The 17,143-nt window shown below is 39.3% G+C and overlaps 1 protein-coding gene across 6 annotated transcripts in view; it reads left to right on the forward strand.

Moving 5' to 3' along the window:
- The window catches only part of IFT80 (intraflagellar transport 80), a 127,517-nt gene extending 115,555 nt beyond the window's left edge, over nucleotides 1-11,962 (forward strand). For all 6 annotated transcript variants that reach the window (XM_018048286.1, XM_018048274.1, XM_018048290.1 and 3 more), the window contains 2 exons: nucleotides 2,932-3,055; nucleotides 10,456-11,962. In XM_018048286.1, coding sequence (XP_017903775.1) covers nucleotides 2,932-3,055; nucleotides 10,456-10,566 — 235 coding nt within the window. In that variant the 3' untranslated portion in view covers nucleotides 10,567-11,962. The remainder of the gene's footprint in view (nucleotides 1-2,931; nucleotides 3,056-10,455) is intronic.

Consider the following 17,143-nt stretch of genomic DNA (forward strand, 5'->3'; position numbering starts at 1 on the left):
ATTAATTTAGTTCTGAGTGACTGAACTGAACTGAAGAATCAGATGGCAAAAGGCATGTTGTCAGACTTTTATCCTCAAATTTTATTTTCATAATCCTAATATTTTTAATTTGTTATGCTAAAAATGTAAGGATATCAGTATTTAGTTAAATATTGAACAGAATAAATTCATTCATTTCAGTTCAGTCGCTCGATCGTGTCTGACTCTTTGCGACCCCATGAACCGCAGGACGCCAGGCCTTCCTGTCCATCACCAACTCCCGGAGTCCACCCAAACTCATGTCCATCGAGTCAGTGATGCCATCCAGCCATCTCATCCTCTGTTGTCCCCTTCTCCTCCTGCCCCCAATCCTTCCCAGCATCAGGGTCTTTTCCAATGAGTCAACTCTTCTCATGAGGTGGCCAAAGTATTGCAATTTCAGCTTTAGCATCCGTCCTTCCAAAGAACACCCAGGACTGATCTCCTTGAGGATGGACCAGTTGATCTCCTTGCATTCCAAGGGACTCTCAAGAGTCTTCTCCAACACCACAGTTCAAAAGCATCAATTCTTCGGCGCTCAGCCTTCTTCACAGTCCAACTCTCACATCCATACATGACCACAGGAAAAGCCATAGCCTTGACTAGACGGACCTTAGTCGGCAAAGTAATGTCTTTGCTTTTTAATATGCTATCTAGCTTGGTCATAACTTTCCTTCCAAGGAGTAAGCGTCTTTTAATTTCATGGCTGCAGTCACCATCTGCAGTGATTTTAGAGCCCCCAAAAATAAAGTCAGCCACTGTTTCCACTGTTTCCCCATCTATTTGCCATGAAGTGATGGGACCAGATGCCATGATTTTTGTTTTCTGAATGTCGAGCTTTAAGCCAACTTTTTCACTCTCCTCTTTCACTTTCATCAAGAGGCTTTTTGTTCCTCTTCACTTTCTGCCATAAGGGTGGTGTCATCTGCATATCTGAGGTTATTGATATTTCTCCCCGCAGTCTTCACTCCAGCTTGTGCTTCTTCCAGCCCAGTGTTTCTCATGATGTACTCTGCATGTAACTTAAATAAGCAGGGTGACAATATATAGCCTTGATGTACTCCTTTTCCTATTTGGAACCAGTCTGTTGTTCCATGTCCAGTTCTAACTGTTGATTCCTGACCTACATACAGGTTTCTCAAGAGAAAGGTTAGGTGGTCTGGTATTCCCATCTCTTTCAGAATTTTCCACAGTTTATTGGGATCCACACAGTCAAAGGCTTTGGCATAGTCAATAAAGCAGAAATAGATGTTTTTCTGGAACTCTCTTGCTTTTTCGATGATCCAGCGGATGTTAGCAATTTGATCTCTGGCTCCTCTGCCTTTTCTAAAACCAGCTTGAACATCTGGAAGTTCACGGTTCACGTATTGCTGAAGCCTGGCTTAGACAGTTTTGAGCATTACTTTACTAGTGTGTGAGATGAGTGCAATTGTGCAATAGTTTGAGCATTCTTTGGCATTGCCATTCTTTGGGATTGGAATGAAAATTGACCGTTTCCAGTCCTGTGGCCACTGCTGAGTTTTCCAAATTTGCTGGCATATTGTGTGCAGCACTTTGACAGCATCATCTTTCAGGATTTGAAAGAGCTCAACTGGAATTCCATCACCTCCACTAGCTTTGTTTGTAGTGATGCTTCCTAAGGCCCACTTGACTTCACATTCCAGGATGTCTGGCTATAGGTGAGTGATCACACCATCATGCTTATCTTGGTCTTGAAGATCTTTTTTGTACAGTTCTTCTGTGTATTTTTGCCACCTCTTCTTAATATCTTCTGCTTCTGTTAGGTCCATACCATTTCTGTCCTTTACCGAGCCCATCTTTGCATGCAATGTTCCCTTGGTATCTCTGATTTTCTTGAAGAGATCTTTCCCATTCTGTTGTTTTCCTCTATTTCTTTGCATTGATCGCTGAGGAAGGCTTTCTTATCTCTCCTTGCTATTCTTTGGGACTCTGCATTCAAATGGGAATATCTTGCTTTTTCTCCTTTGCTTTTCGCTTCTCTTCTTTTCACAGCTATTTGTAAGGCCTCCCCAGGCAGCCATTTTGCTTTTTTGCATTTCTTTTCCATGGGGATGGTCTTGATCCCTGTCTCCTGTACAATGTCACGAACCTCCGTCCATAGTTCATCAGGCACTCTGTCTATCAGATCTAGTCTCTTAAATCTATTTCTCACATCTACTGTATAATCATAAGGGATTTGATTGAGGTCATACCTGAATGGTCTAGTGGTTTTCCCTGCTTTCTTCAATTTAAGTCTGAATTTGGCAATAAAAAGTTATGATCTGAGCCACAGTCAGCTCCTGGTCTTGTTTTTGCTGACTGTATAGAGCTTCTCCGTCTTTGGCTGCAAAGAGTATAATCAGTCTGATTTTAGTGTTGACCATCTGGTGATATCCATGTGTAGAGTCTTCTCTTGTGTTTATTACAGACTTATAAAATGGTCAGGATAGTTGGACCTTTACTTTGGGGAATTCACTTGAATTTTCTTATGATTTCAGTGAACTTTTCAATCAGCATTTATCATACATCTACTCAGTAATACTCACCAAAGAGAAATGAAACCCACATCTCCCTTTAATAAATGTATAGGTTAATTCAAGGAACAAATTCATAATAGTTACAATACACTCTGAGCAGGACTATAATAATAGTATGTAAGGAATGTTCTGTAGCATAGAAAGATGTAATGATCATTTATTTCTCCAAGGAGAGCTGGTCAGGGAGAATAGATCATGTTTGGTCTGGACCCTGAAGTATAAACAGAAATTTACAAGATGGATAAGGTAGGGGCTTCTTTCATATTGAAGAATGAGTAGAGGGAAAAACATAGAGCATTTGTCCCACCCTCTCACCCCAGAACTGCCCATAGAGGTCAACATATCAGTGCTGATAACGTTTTATTTCTCATTATAGGGCTCTTGAATTGGCTGTAAAATACAAAACACATGTTGACACAGTTCTTGCTTACCGTCAAAAATTTTTGGAGACATTTGGTAAACAGGAAACTAATAAACGATACCTGCAGTATGCCGAAGGTGTAAGTATTATGCAGTATTTGATAATAATTATATGCTTTATATGTTATTTGTCTCAATGAGACAAAATTGAATAACTTTCCTACTGCAATCTCTAAAAATAACTGCTGCTTGTCTTTCAATGTTGCAGTTTTGACTATATAATTATATTACAGAATATTTTTCTGGACTCTTAGAGCCATGTTTTGCTTAACTAAAGTCTGTTCTTACAGTTTCCAATTTATGTTAAGGTTGTGTCCTAACTGATATTTTTAGATAAACAACATAAAATGTGAAGATAAAGGCTTCTAACTCCTGAATTTTGTCTACTACCAGCTGCCCTTTCTATTCCAGGGAAATAAGCACAGAGGGCAGTGGCCACAACTTGGATACTTTGTCACTTTGCAGATTCTAGGGAGCCTGGTTGCACTTAAAGAGGTGCCTCACCTGGGTAGACTTCACCACCTAGAACCAAAGAAGGCTGACCCTTTGCCTCTTAAATTCCTACCAGAACTTAAGGTTTTGTCAATCCAGTTAGGAAAAAAGCCATTCTAGTACATACCAGCAGACAAGGTGAGCCAGTGCCTAGAACAGAAATGATTGTGGCCACCTGCCCAGATACTTCTAGATTCAAATGGCAAAAATAGAGCTCACTTCTAGCCATGGGAGATCCAATGTGTAAACCCAAGACAGGGCTAACCTTTCTCCCAGTTCTGCAAACTAATTGGTTTCCTTATCCTTTTAGGCATTCATATATTCAAAATGTGTTTATAAGTACTCAGTCTGGATTAGGCACCACACTAGGTGTTAAATCTTCATGGAGCTTATAGACCATGTAGGGGCTTTCCTGGTGGCTCAGATGGTAAAGAATCTGCCTGCAATGGAGGAGACCCAGGTTTGACCCCTGGGTTGGGAAGATCTCCCTGGAGAAGGGAATGGCTACCCACTCCAGTATTCTTGCCTGGAGAATCCCTTGGACAGAGGAACCTGGTGGGCTACATACAGTGCATGGGGTTGCAAAGAGTTGAACACGACTGAGTGACTAACACTTTCACTTTCTTACATAGACCATGTGGGAGTGTTTCTTGGTGGGGATAGAATGTTCTGCTTCATTGTGGGGGTGGGTAAAATATATTAACCCGTCCTCTTTGGAAAAGGAAAGAGGATGTAGAGAGGCAACTACTAAAGACATTATCCATTTGCTGTATGTAGAATATCGAGTGTTGTGACTCACATTTTTGGACTTCAGGACAGCCTGGAGAATCCCATGGAGAGAGGAGCCTTGTAGGCTACAGTCCATGGGGTCGCAAAGAGTCGGACACGACTGAGCGACTTCACTTCACTTTCAGGGTAATGAAGACTTTGGAGCTATTCTTAGTTCTGCAGTGTAACTTCATTATCTGGATCGAGGATAGACACAGTTGTGGGTTTCTTGGTAGAAAGGGACATATTTTATAGAAGCTTCACAATTTTTTTTGTTTGATTCAGAAATGAATTGTTTGGGCTATTAGCCTTCCGTAAGAGCTCTGAGGGTTGTACTTTTTAATTCACAGAATATGACAGCAGCCACCAACACTATGGTGCGAAACAGCCCAGAAAATCATTGGTCAGCTAATCTCTTTTGTCTGTTTTGAAAATATGACTGTACGTTGAAAATGAGCACCCACTTTAAATTTCCTTTACTATATAGTTTTGAAGCAAATTAATACTACTCTGCTTCCTCTTCATCATATTATTATCAATATTTTTTTCACTGTGTTCACATTAGGTGCTTTTGAGGACATAGAAAATATAGTTTTTACCTCAAAGTTATATTTCAGATCCTGAAAACTTTAAACTCTTATCCTCTTTTTCATTATATATGTATTCAACTATAAATAACATGTTAGTACTTCAATCATAAGAGTAGCTGAAATGTTCAAAATGGGATAATCAGAACAACATGACTTTTCTTGGGTATTTTGTTTCCTTTTTTTGACCCCCTATGGCACCATGTTCTAGTTTCCAACTTGTCTTCATAAATGTAAATTGGAAGTTAACTAGAAATCATAAAACAGTATCTTAAGATGAAAATCTTAAATAAAAGCCGAAGAATTGATGCTTTTGAACTGTGGTGTTGGAGAAGACTCTTGAGAGTCCCTTAGACTGCAAAGAGATCCAACCAGTACATCCTAAAGGAGATCAGTCCTGGGTGTTCATTGGTAGGACTGATGTTGAAGCTGAAACTCCAATACTTTGGCCACCTGATGCAAAGAGTTGACTCATTTGAAAAGACCCTGATGCTGGGAAAGATTGAGGGCAGGAGGAGAAGGGGACAACAGAGGATGAGATGGTTGGATGGCATCACCGACTCAATGGACATGGGTTTGGGTGGACTCTAGGAGTTGATGATGGACAGGGAGGCCTGGTGTGCTGCAATTCACAGGGTCGCAAAGAGTTGGACATGACTGAGCGACTGAACTGAACTGAACTGAACTAAGATGAAAATAATCTTTGACTTAAAATTTCTTAACCAAAATTGTGATCATATAAACTTTTTATTTCAGAACTAAGAACTGAATAGAAAAAGATCATTTTTGTAAACCTTGAAAAATGTATTCTAGATAGCTGGTGAATTCAAATGGCTTCACAATGCATAACATAAAAGTTTATAAGAAGTGAGGCTTGACATACATTCATATTTATGAGCCCTGAAATGTTATTTGGGCCTTTCTAGTTTAAAATGTGGAAATCTGAGATCTATACAAGGTGTACTGTCTTCTAAGAACTCCATTAGAGTCATTATACCTGGTCTACAGTGGTGTTCAGCAAGTGTTTGTAAGATAATTCATTAGTCTGGCAAATAAAATCCACCTGAGGAATACGTTCAGTTCACTAAATACAAACTCTGTGCAAAAAGAAAAGTAAAAGAGCCAGGAAATGTGTAAAGCATTATGGTAGGAGAAAGAAAAAAGGAATGATAAATAGGAGAGAAAATAGTGAGAGATTAAGTGGTAGCTCACTTCCTGGATAATTAGTGATCTCTCATTCATTCAGTATTTATTGAGTACCTCCTGCAGACAATGTATTATTCTTGGTGGTGGTTGGGATATAATAGTAAACCTGGCAGACACTGACCCTTTGAAATTTGTATTCAAATAGAGGCGACAGATAATTATATAGTTAATTGTTCATTTCATTTGTGATAATAGTTTTGAAGGTAGTATGCATAGTGCTATAAGACTTTATGAATGTGGAGCCTGACCTAGAATGGGGGTATCAGCAAAGATTTTTCAAAGGAAAGCAAATGATGTTAGAGCTGAACTCTGAAGGATGGGTAGAAACCAATCAAGGGGAGAGGGTGTAGGGATGGACACATTCCAGGATAGGGAAGGCTCTGAAGTGGTTAAGAGTGATGAGCAAAGGGGAGGTTGACCTGAGAGTTTCATAGGGCACATTAGGTAAGTTGGATTTACAATAAGATTAATGTAAAGATACTGAATGGAAGTGACATGATCACTTTTCCATTTTAAAAATCCCAATTTCTAAGTAGAAACGGAAACTTAGAATTTTTCACAAATTATCCTGTTTTCCCCCCACTTGGAAATTATATACTTAGCATTTGTTAGTTTTAATTTCTTTATTTTTTCCACAAAATTATCTTGAGTAGGGTTTTATCAGTCAGTCAAAGGATATGATAATAAGAGCAAATGCATGGGATCTTGAAAAAATGGTGGAGTACAGAGGGGGTGCCTTGGGTTCTAAGTGACTGGAATATTGATGGGACCAGACATTGAAACATCTTAATACTGTGCTAACAGATTTTATAATGAAGGCAATGCGAAGACTTGAGGTTTGTAATCAAGAGAATGACTTGAAAGATAGCTTCTTAGGTGGAAAATGGTTTGGAGGTGAGAGTGGTGACCAGGAGGCCAGTTACTATAATAGTTTCACCAGGAGATGGAAAGGGTAGGATTAATGTAAGGAAAAAAATCAGAAAAATTAATAGAACATTGTGGTTAGAGGTAGGAGGAGAGCAGTGAGTTAAGTCAAGGCGTTTGAGAACAACTTCAGCATTCCTAGCGTGGGTGACTGGTGGAGGAACGTGAGCATATACAAGTTGTGGACCTTTTTGTTTGAATACATGAAAATAAGCCATTTTTTGCATTAGAAGTCCCTGTGGGATAGACCCTATCTAGGTGGAGATATCTAGTGGGCAGTTGGAAATATCAATGTGAACATCGAAGGGTATTGATAAAGGAAGAATAAGGGCTAGATAAATAAATCTTTGATCATGACAATTTAAGTTGAAGCTATGTGAGTTGATGAGATTTCTTAGGGAAAGTATGAAAAAGCTGTGTTTGGAACCCTAGTGAATGCTAATAGTGAAGAGAGTACCAAGGAGAAAGATATAGAAGACAAAGAAAGAAAAAAGATTGAGGACATTTAGAAAGGAGAGCAGAAACCAGAAGGGGAGGATATACTGAGAGAGATTTTGAAGAGCTGGGATGGAATCAGCAAGGTCCAGGGGATGCTTCTACATCGAGGCCTTTTTTTTCCTCTGTTAGGTGCTCTTCCCCAGATATACTGATTAATCTTCAGATTTTCACATCATTAATTTTCAATTTTCTCAGGGAGGGCTTCTCTGCTCACTCTATCTGAAGTTCAGCACTCATCCCTTCAACTCCACCCGTGGTACTGCCTCCCTCCCCTGTTTCTGAAACTCTTACCACTATCATTTGTCTCTGTTTCTCTCTATATAAAGACACTGATTTTTATCTTTTTATTCACTGCTAAATCCATGTGCCTAGAGCAATCCTTGGCATAGAGCGAACATTAAATATTTGTTGAATGAGTAATTGAGTCATATAGAGAAGGAATATAGGATGAGGAATTAAAACACTTAATGGTGGCGTTAGTGAAGTTTCTGAAGTATAGTGGGAACACAGTTATATCACAGTGGTCTGAGAAGTGGATCAGAGCCGGGAATGAAAAGAAGAATGAAGGTAGTAGCTTGTAGGGAGACAGAATAGAGAAGGAAGGATGAGAAGGAGCAGCCAGTGAAGAGAAGGAAATTGAAATATGTAGGTAATAATTGAAGGTCGATGTTCTAAAGGAGTCTCAGATAAGATCAGGGACTTATGTGAAGATGCTGGGCTGAGACAGAAGGGAAAGAGAGAGGCGTGGGTACAGATGTACCTACTTTTGTGAAAGGAAGGAAATTAAGTGAATTCTACCTAATGGTCACTATATTCTCTCTAAAGTAGGAAGCTGATTTTCAGTTGAGAGTAAGAGAGGTGAGGTAGAGGATGGAGAGCCATTCGATATGATTTTGAAATTACTTCTATGTGAATATAAAGAATTGACTGGCTCAGGACTAGAAAAAGAAGTGCCAAAGAGTATTAACACTCCCTAGAAGAGAAAAGGATGTGTTTTAACGTAGAAGTCACTTGACAGCTGTCATGAGTACATCCTTATCTGAAACCCACTATTAAAAATACTCTATTCCAGAGACTAAATTATCAGAACAGTGTTCTAAAACTGGACAGATGCCAGAGTGAAAGTGAAACATTTATTTTCAATAGGATAGCTATCAACTGACACCCTCATTTGTACTGTAACAAGTAACTACTATAGATGTCATCAGTCTACTTGATATACTTCTGGTGAAGCCGAGCAACAGTTGTTTAGTTTATCAACAATATATGGTTTTATTGTGATTGATTCAGGAAACATATGTAAGTCAATTTAAAGCTGGAAGAAGGACAAGGTATTCATCAAATTTTGTCTTTCTCTTTGAAATGTTTTCTTGGATGAATGTTCTGCTATTTAAAAAATATCAGGTTCTGGCCAGATTGAAAAATGAGCCTTTCAAATAATCTAACATTTGCTCTGCCTTTCATTGAGTTGTCACTTGCATCTTAGCACAGACATTCATCTTCTATAAGTAAGAAGGATTCTTTTAATTCATCTATTTTATATATTACAGACAAATATATGGAATGATTATCTTAATAAAGGTGACCAATAATATCCACAAATTGCTTCACAGAAATTAGAGAAAGGATTTTGGCATAAAAAAGAACCAAATACTTAATTCTACCTACTTCCAGCACAAAATAAAAGAGGCATGAAGTCCTGTGTTAAATTAGTCTCAGTTACTAAGATAAATCTGTTCAAGCAGCACATATCACCACAGTCTGCTTTAATACTGCTTATTCTACTCAGCTCCCCTACATGGAGGTGAAAGAAAACCTATTTACTTTTGGTGCAGTCTAGGAGTTTGGGTTCATTTCAAAGTAAATCAGAGTTAAGTTTAAGCTTGGACCCCATTTTTTCCCATGTCTTGCCTGAGAGGACACACATTTCTAAGTTAGTGATCTCCAGACTTAAAAAATCTGAATGCTTTTTCCTAAAGAGACTGTGGGACTCAGGGTAGCTGCTGCTGCTAAGTCACTTCAGTCGTGTCTGACTCTGTGTGACCCCACAGACGTCAGCCCACCAGGCTCCCCCGTCCCTGGGATTCTCCAGGCAAGAACACTGGAGTGGGTTGCCATTTCCTTCTCCAATGCATGAAAGTGAAGAGTGAAAGTGAAGTTGCTCAGTCGTGTCCGACTTTTAGCGACCCCATGGAGTGCAGCCCACCAGGCTCTTCCGTCCATGGGATTTTCCAGGCAAGGGTACTGGAGTGGGGTGCCATTGCCTTCTCCGGGTAGAGTCCACTCCTAACACCAAGTCTGTTGCTTTAGTGGAGGGAAGGGATATAGTGGAGGGGCAGGGCTGGATCTTGGTGGGGATCAGTGGTCAACATGCAACAGATACAAATATTATCACTTTATTCTTTTTAGTTGTCTTTCAACCTTGTTCTCCCGCTATTTCATCTAATATCTTTTCATCATTGTCTTACCACCAAGTCTTCATACTATTTTAAGAGTTGTTGCAAAGGAGCCCCTTTGCAGAGTATGCTCTGGTGAAGCAGATGCTCCCCTATCTTTCTTCATAGCTAGGTTCCTGATGGAAACCTCAGTGTAAGAGTGCTGAAGTGTTGATGCGCTTGAAACATGGCCTGATGGCCAGGGCTCTGTCCATTTTCCCTCTTGTTTGGAGAAGAGCAATCCACCTTACCTGCCCTTCCCACCTCGTACCTGAGCAGAATCCTAGGGTTTCATAGTTGAGATGTACTTTTTATAAATAACTACCACTAGACTTTGGTCTTTTGCATCACAGTGAAAGTCTTTGCTTTTTATGGTGATAATTGTTCTAGTAGGAATTATTTAACGCTATGTCATTTGCGAGGGAGCATTATTTCTTCTTTTCTTTCCCACCGTCTTTCTCTAATATTGTGGAAGTCATACATTCTATTTTTGTTTACTCTTAGCTACTTTGGATTAAATAAAAAGGTCTTATACTATATATGCGCATTTCTTCTTTTCTTCTACCACAGCTCCAAATAGACTGGGAGAAAATCAAAGCCAAAATTGAGATGGAAATTACTAAAGAGCGAGAGCGGTCATCTGGCAGCCAGCCCACCAAGAGTACTGGTCTAAAGCACTAAATGTCATGATTACCTTTAAGAAGTTTTACCTTTTGAAATTGAGTCTGATTAATCAAGGATAAGCATGTTTTCATTGCTAAAGAAAAAGGCAGAATCTCCAAGTATAAGCACTTGCTGTGTATTTAATACCAACATTCAGAAAGACTGAGCACAAAATAACTGCTGAAATTTCATCTTTTATCTTTTTAGTCCAATAATTAGCAAATATTCCTATATACTTATGATACATCCATGTCGTATTGCTTACATCCTAGTTTTCTGTCCATTATTTTATCCCTGAATCTTCAGTATGAACAGATATTAATGCTAATAATAAAACACTGGACTCTTTAAAATGTATGTTATCATTCATTTCTATTTGAGCTCTAAATTGTAAAGTGCTCCAAAAGTTTAAACAACAAAAAAATGAAGATTGATTTATGAACTATATATAATAATATGTATACTTGTGTATGTTCATAGCAACATTATTCACAAAAGCAAAGTGGTGGGCAAAAAAAGATATACATCAGCAGATGAATGGATAAACAAAATGTGGTGTATACACAAAGTGGGATATTATACAGCCTTTGAAAAGAATGAAATTCTGATACATGGATGAATCTTGAAAATAGTGTGCTAAGTGAAAGAAGTCAGACACAACAGGTCAAATATTGTAGAATCCCACTTACATGAGGTATAAAAATAGACAAGTTCATTGAGACAGAAAGGAGAACAGTAGTTGCCAGGGACTGTTGGGAGGGAAAATTGAGGAGCTGTTGTTTCATAAGTTCAGAATTCCTGTCTGGCTTGAATGAGTTCTGGAAAGTGATAGTCGTGATGGTTGCCCAACATTGTGAATGTACTTAATGCCCAAATGGTAAATTTTGTTATATCTATTTTATCATAATTATAGAAATATATCTAGAACAGGCAAGAAATATTTTTCTCATTCCTTTTCTGACTTAAGAATGTTTAGGCACTAGACTCTGGAGTCTGAATTTGTGAAAATCTCCTTGAATTATCAACCCATTTGACTAGCTTTCATTCAGTATGTCCCCAAATTATTATTACCACAAAAGCTTTTTAACATAGCACAAATAATCCTTAGAAATTCTTCCATGAAACCATTTTTGGAAATGGTACATTATAGAGTGGGCATGTGCATATACATGGGAAAGTGATGCCCTTTCTCACCCTCATTTTAATGAATATGTTTAGTTTTTTTAAATGAAAATGTTCCTGTCTTTTCAACATACTCCTTTTCCTTGCTGAAATGTTGTAATGTTCTGTTCTTCATCCAGATGCTGGGTACAATGGTGTGTTCAATTTGTGAAATGTGATTGAGTGGTTTACTTGTAAGTTGTACTTAAATACATTTGTTTTCTTATATTACAATAAAAAGTTTAAAAAGAAAGCTGGTCAGAAGGGTAAATTTTCTGTTTATTTTACTATAATTTTAAAAGTCATAAAATATAATGAAATGTTTCTGCATTCTAACAACAAGTCTCTGATAGCAAACTTGATGCCCTGACATTCAATTCAGTTGATAATACCCAGAGTTAGTGTGCTCAGTTGCTCAGTCGCATCTGACTCTTCATAACCCCATGGACTGTAGCCCACTAGGTTCCTCTGTCCATGGAATTTTCCAGACAAGAATACTGGAGTGGGTTGCCACTTCCTACTCCAGGGGATCTTCACGACCCAGGGATCAAACCCACATCTCTTGTGTCTCCTGTACTGGCAGGCAGATTCTTTACCACTAGTGCCACCTGGTAAGCCCAGAGTTAGTGTAGGTCTCACAAATTAAAGGGCAAGATCCTCAGCTAAATTACTCTTCAGTTGCCAGTCCGCTAGTGGGGACTCTAGGATACTCATACCCCTCTGACTTGGCTGAAAATTTGGGTATTTCTACCACCCCCCTTCAGGTTTGATAATGGACCAGAATGACTCACTGGACTCACTGAAACATTTTCTGTTACAGTTTTACTATAAAAGATATAATTTAGGAACAGCCAAATGGAAGAGATGCATAGAGTAACGCCTGGGAGGAAGGAGAGGTGTCAGGGCAAAGGAGACACAGAGCTTCACGGAAGAGATGCATAGAGTAAGGCCTGGGAGGAAGGAGAGGTGTCAGGGCAAAGGAGACACAGAGCTTCCACACCATCTCCTCATAGAACCCAGGCATGTCCATCATCCTCCCAGCACATCAGTATGTTCACCAACTAGGTGAACATACCTAGCTCCCCTAGGTCTTGCTGTCCTGAATTTTGTATCAGAGTTTTATTATGTAGGCACAGTTGACTGAACTCAGCCTCTAGCCCCTTTCCTCTCTCTGGAGGTCAGGTGGTTAAAAGTTTTAACCCTTTGATCATGTGTTTTTTCTGGTGACCGGCCCTTATCCTAACGCTCTGTAGTCATGCCCCTCCCTAACACACACACACACTAACACGTACACGTTCATTAGCATTAACAAAGATACTCCTTTCATTCAGAAAATTTCAAAGGTTTTGGAAGCTCTATACCAGTCCTCTTCCCCAAGCCTGGATACATCCTTTATTACATCTTAGGCCAGTCCCTGGTCTTTGATCATGGGATCTTTTATAGCAAAAGGGACCTGACAGCAACATTTGGAGGAATCAATGTGGGGTAAGGATAGGCAGCTAGTAAACTCAGTGTCCCAATACATTTGATTATCAACACTGGCATTATCTTTCCAGTAACGCTAGTATTCTAGCACACAACATTATGGTAGATGTAACCTGAAAAATAAGAGTCAAAGATACACATTTACTGGAGTCCCATCCAGTCAGTCTGATAGTCAGCCCCATCCATCATCATATTGTATGACAGGATGTCTCAGGGCTTCCATTTGATCTTGTCAGGAAACAGAAGTGGTGTCAGAAATAGATGACTTCATGCTCTCAGGCATTTGGTATAATTGAGCTTGAGAGACAATATTGTTTCTTGCTCTTAGCTTTCTTCCGAGCATTATCATTGGACTTCTCTCATTGCATAACTCAGTTACTCATTCATTTACCCTTCATTACATACTATTTCTCCTCTCTGTATCCAAACCTTTTCACCTTAGAAGGGACATTAGGTTTGGCCACTGTGCTGATCTAGATCATTGGCAGCACTAGGAGTCTAGCAAGTGCCTCCCACTCTGTCCACTCTCATCCATGTAGGAAAGGGTTCCATAGGTACAGAGTTAGTGGGCTATCTCTACCAATAGGCAATGTAACTGTGTTCAATGTTAGCCCAAATACTGCCGCATGGAGTGAGTGAAAGCACAACCCACCCCATCAGGCCCTTAGGAACTCTGACATAAAGATTTTAAAGCAGCTATGGTTTGGTGCCCAGGAATCATCCCTGCTTCCTGCAATGCATTAGTAGTTGTAGTTTTGGTCCAGGGACCACTGCATCAAGTATGAAAGAGAGTTACCATATGATATCCCTGATAGCTCAGTTGGTAAAGAGTCCACCCACAATGCTGGAGACCTGGGTTCAATTCCTGGGTCAATCTTTCTCTTGATTAATCCCCCTATTGTAGGGTTGGCCAAAAAGTTTGTTCAGGGTTTCTGTATCATCCTACAGAAACCCTGAATGAACTTTTTGCCCACCAATGCTTCAGCTATTTTCAAGATGAGTTCCTCATTGTAACCTTTGCCTTCCCATTTTAAAAATTCCTATAAATTGGGACTGGGGGACCTTTCGTGTTGGATGTGTAGCAGGAGGTCCCCCCCCAGAATTCAGTAGTGCTGTGTTAAAACTTTTGTTTCAATTCCATCAATGTCCATTTTATTCATCCTATTTCTTAATAGCCATCCAAAGATGTCCACCCCACTGGAGCAAGTCCCTCAATTCGCCCTTCTGTCTCTCCGACTTTCTTTAGTATTTTTGGCATTTTAAGACCCACATGAGGAAGCTGAGGGAACAAACCTCATAAGGCTTCTCAGACTGTTCAATTCTGCAGGAGAGAGATGAAACAGGATGTCCATGGAAAAGGGGCCCCCTTAATCATAGCACTTACCATGAACTGGGTGGATGAACAGCCCCATCAGCACAAAGCCAGACCCACAAAGTTTGTATGTGAAGCATTTCAGCTGCTTTATCTGGGGTATTCCACTTGGCATTGATATGGGAAACTGGAAAGGCCTCCTCAGGGTAAACACACTTTACAGCAGCATTTATGTAGTCCATTGGGCTGGCTGTTCCCTTGGGAATAACGTGCTGTGAGTCTGGCATATTTAGCCATCTATGACTGTCCTATACCAAGCTGTGGGTCCTGTGTCCATCTGAAGGTGCTCATCCACTCTGTAGTATTCAAAACCAAAGATTCTGCCCCTGAATTTATCACTGCTACAACCCATTTTAGTAAAACTTCTGCAGGGAGCCAATGAAAACTATCCACAAAGTGAGACAGCTGCTTCACCCTGGACCTTCTCTTTTCAATAGTTTCTTGGTTTTGTGTCCTCCCCTCCCCTACATGGACTACCTTCTGGGTAACCAGAGGTCTTGGAGGCACTTTCCATTGTCACAGCATAATTTTTTCCTTTGGGGGCAGGTTTGAGGCCAGTGGCCAAGCCCTGAACTTGGTTCTCAATCAAGATCCACCTCAGCATTCTCTTTTACTCTGATGGTAGCAGTTACAGATAGCAATGGGATTGTATATTTGGTATATTTCTTGTTATTTTGCCTTTCTCTAAGTATCCACATGTCTAGCATTAAATGCTAGAATGTAATCAAATGGAGATTAAGTAAAATTTACAATGTGATAGAGGATTAAATTAGAATTTTATACCCACGATAGTAGAATCCACAGCCAGTTTTCCAGTGTTTGTTTCTCTTACCTTTCAATATCTACCATTAACACTATATTAATTTCTCTTAGTTTTTCTGTCTTTTTAATCCAAAATATGTTTATGGGGATGGTTTCCGATTCACCTTGATACAGGGTACTTTTAGTGCTGCTTCTATTGAAGGAGCATCCTTCTGTAAACCTTGCTTTTCCTCCTGTAGGCTGGCAGAGGACGGTAGAACAGCCAACAGACAAAACTACTGTTTGGGCATGGCTGAAGACGGTGGTGATTGTATAGCATCCAGGGCATTTCACATCCATGAAGTAGGAACTGGGGCCCTGCACCAGGTGTTTCTTATGTTTCCTCTTCTCCTCTTCTGGAGAGGGATGAAGGAGACATTTGTGAGAGGCACATTCTTGTGGGGAGGTCATCACCGCTGAACTCTGTGTTTTCAGTGTAAATGAAAATACACACAAGATGCACACCTGCTGCCTGTTCTGATTAGCTCTCTGGGTCACAAGAATGGAATCTTAAAAAGGATTCTATTAATGGATTCAGGGATAGAATAAATTTGTACTTAAGAGGAGATACTAAACAGTATTTGCAATGAAACTAAAATTTTTATCTTTTAAATCTAGTGACATTATTCAGTCAAAATTGTTAGAGAAATAGTTATAAGTTAAATAATCATAATTAAGTCAACAAAATTCCTCCTTTGTAGGGCTTGTCTTCCCAGAATAAAATCTTTTTTCCTCGTTCTTGATGACTACCTGCATTTCAAATGGCAAAATTCATTTATTAAACAAACCAAAATCTTGAGCACCTACAGTGGCCTGGACACTGTTCTAGGTACCAGAGGCCTTGTAGTGAGTAAGACAGAAATATTCCTGCCCTCTGGTGAAGCTGACATTTAAATGGGAAGAAGACAGACCATAAGCAAATGAGCAAAAATATACATAGTATTTTAGATATAAATGAGTAGAGACAAAGCACAAAGGAGATAAAGATGATGGCAGGAATGTGATTTTCAGTAGAGCGTATGAGAAGCTGTCTCTGAAAAGGTACAATTTGCACAGAACGCAGATACTCCAAGGAAGGGATGCTCAACTTCAACTTCTGCTAAATAATATACAGGAAAACCACCAAATAAAATTTCTACTAAATGAGCTTATGTCATCCTTGTTTAACCCAATTTAAAATGTTCTCATCAACAAAAGTAATTCTACATGTTTTGACATTAATAGTCACCATCATACAGAACATGGCTTACCTGTGAATAGAATTTATTTACATAGTCATAATAATGGAAACACTGAATATTTATCTAATCAAATTATAATTTTCAAGTCGACAATTCCTTCTCTGAAACCCTTGGGCCAAATGTTTCAGAATTCAAATTTTTTTAAGAAAAACAGTGGGTATTCAACAAAAATTTTGGTAGTACAGCTCATAGATCATTTATTACAGAGAAATCTCAGAAGGGTCTCAGCTAACACTTCCTAATGAAACATATTAACAATTTCTGCAGTGCAGCATGGGGATATTTACATTAAGCAATATGAATAAAGATTAGAAGTAATTTCTCACCAGGTTTTGCTGCCAAATGAGTTCCGTTTGGGTCAATTATGAAAACATTTTTGGGTTTAGAACTGTGGAATGGGATTATAGATTTGTTTTGGAGGAATTGGTGTGCATATGTTGGATGGGGTTAAATGGAAGGGTGAAAAAGAACTAAATCTTCATGTTTCATAGTGGAAAGGCAATAGATAATGTCCCCCAAACCCCCCAAATCAGGA

The sequence above is a fragment of the Capra hircus genome, chromosome 1, assembly GCF_001704415.2.
Source record: "Capra hircus breed San Clemente chromosome 1, ASM170441v1, whole genome shotgun sequence".
NCBI classification, from domain to species: domain Eukaryota; kingdom Metazoa; phylum Chordata; class Mammalia; order Artiodactyla; family Bovidae; genus Capra; species Capra hircus.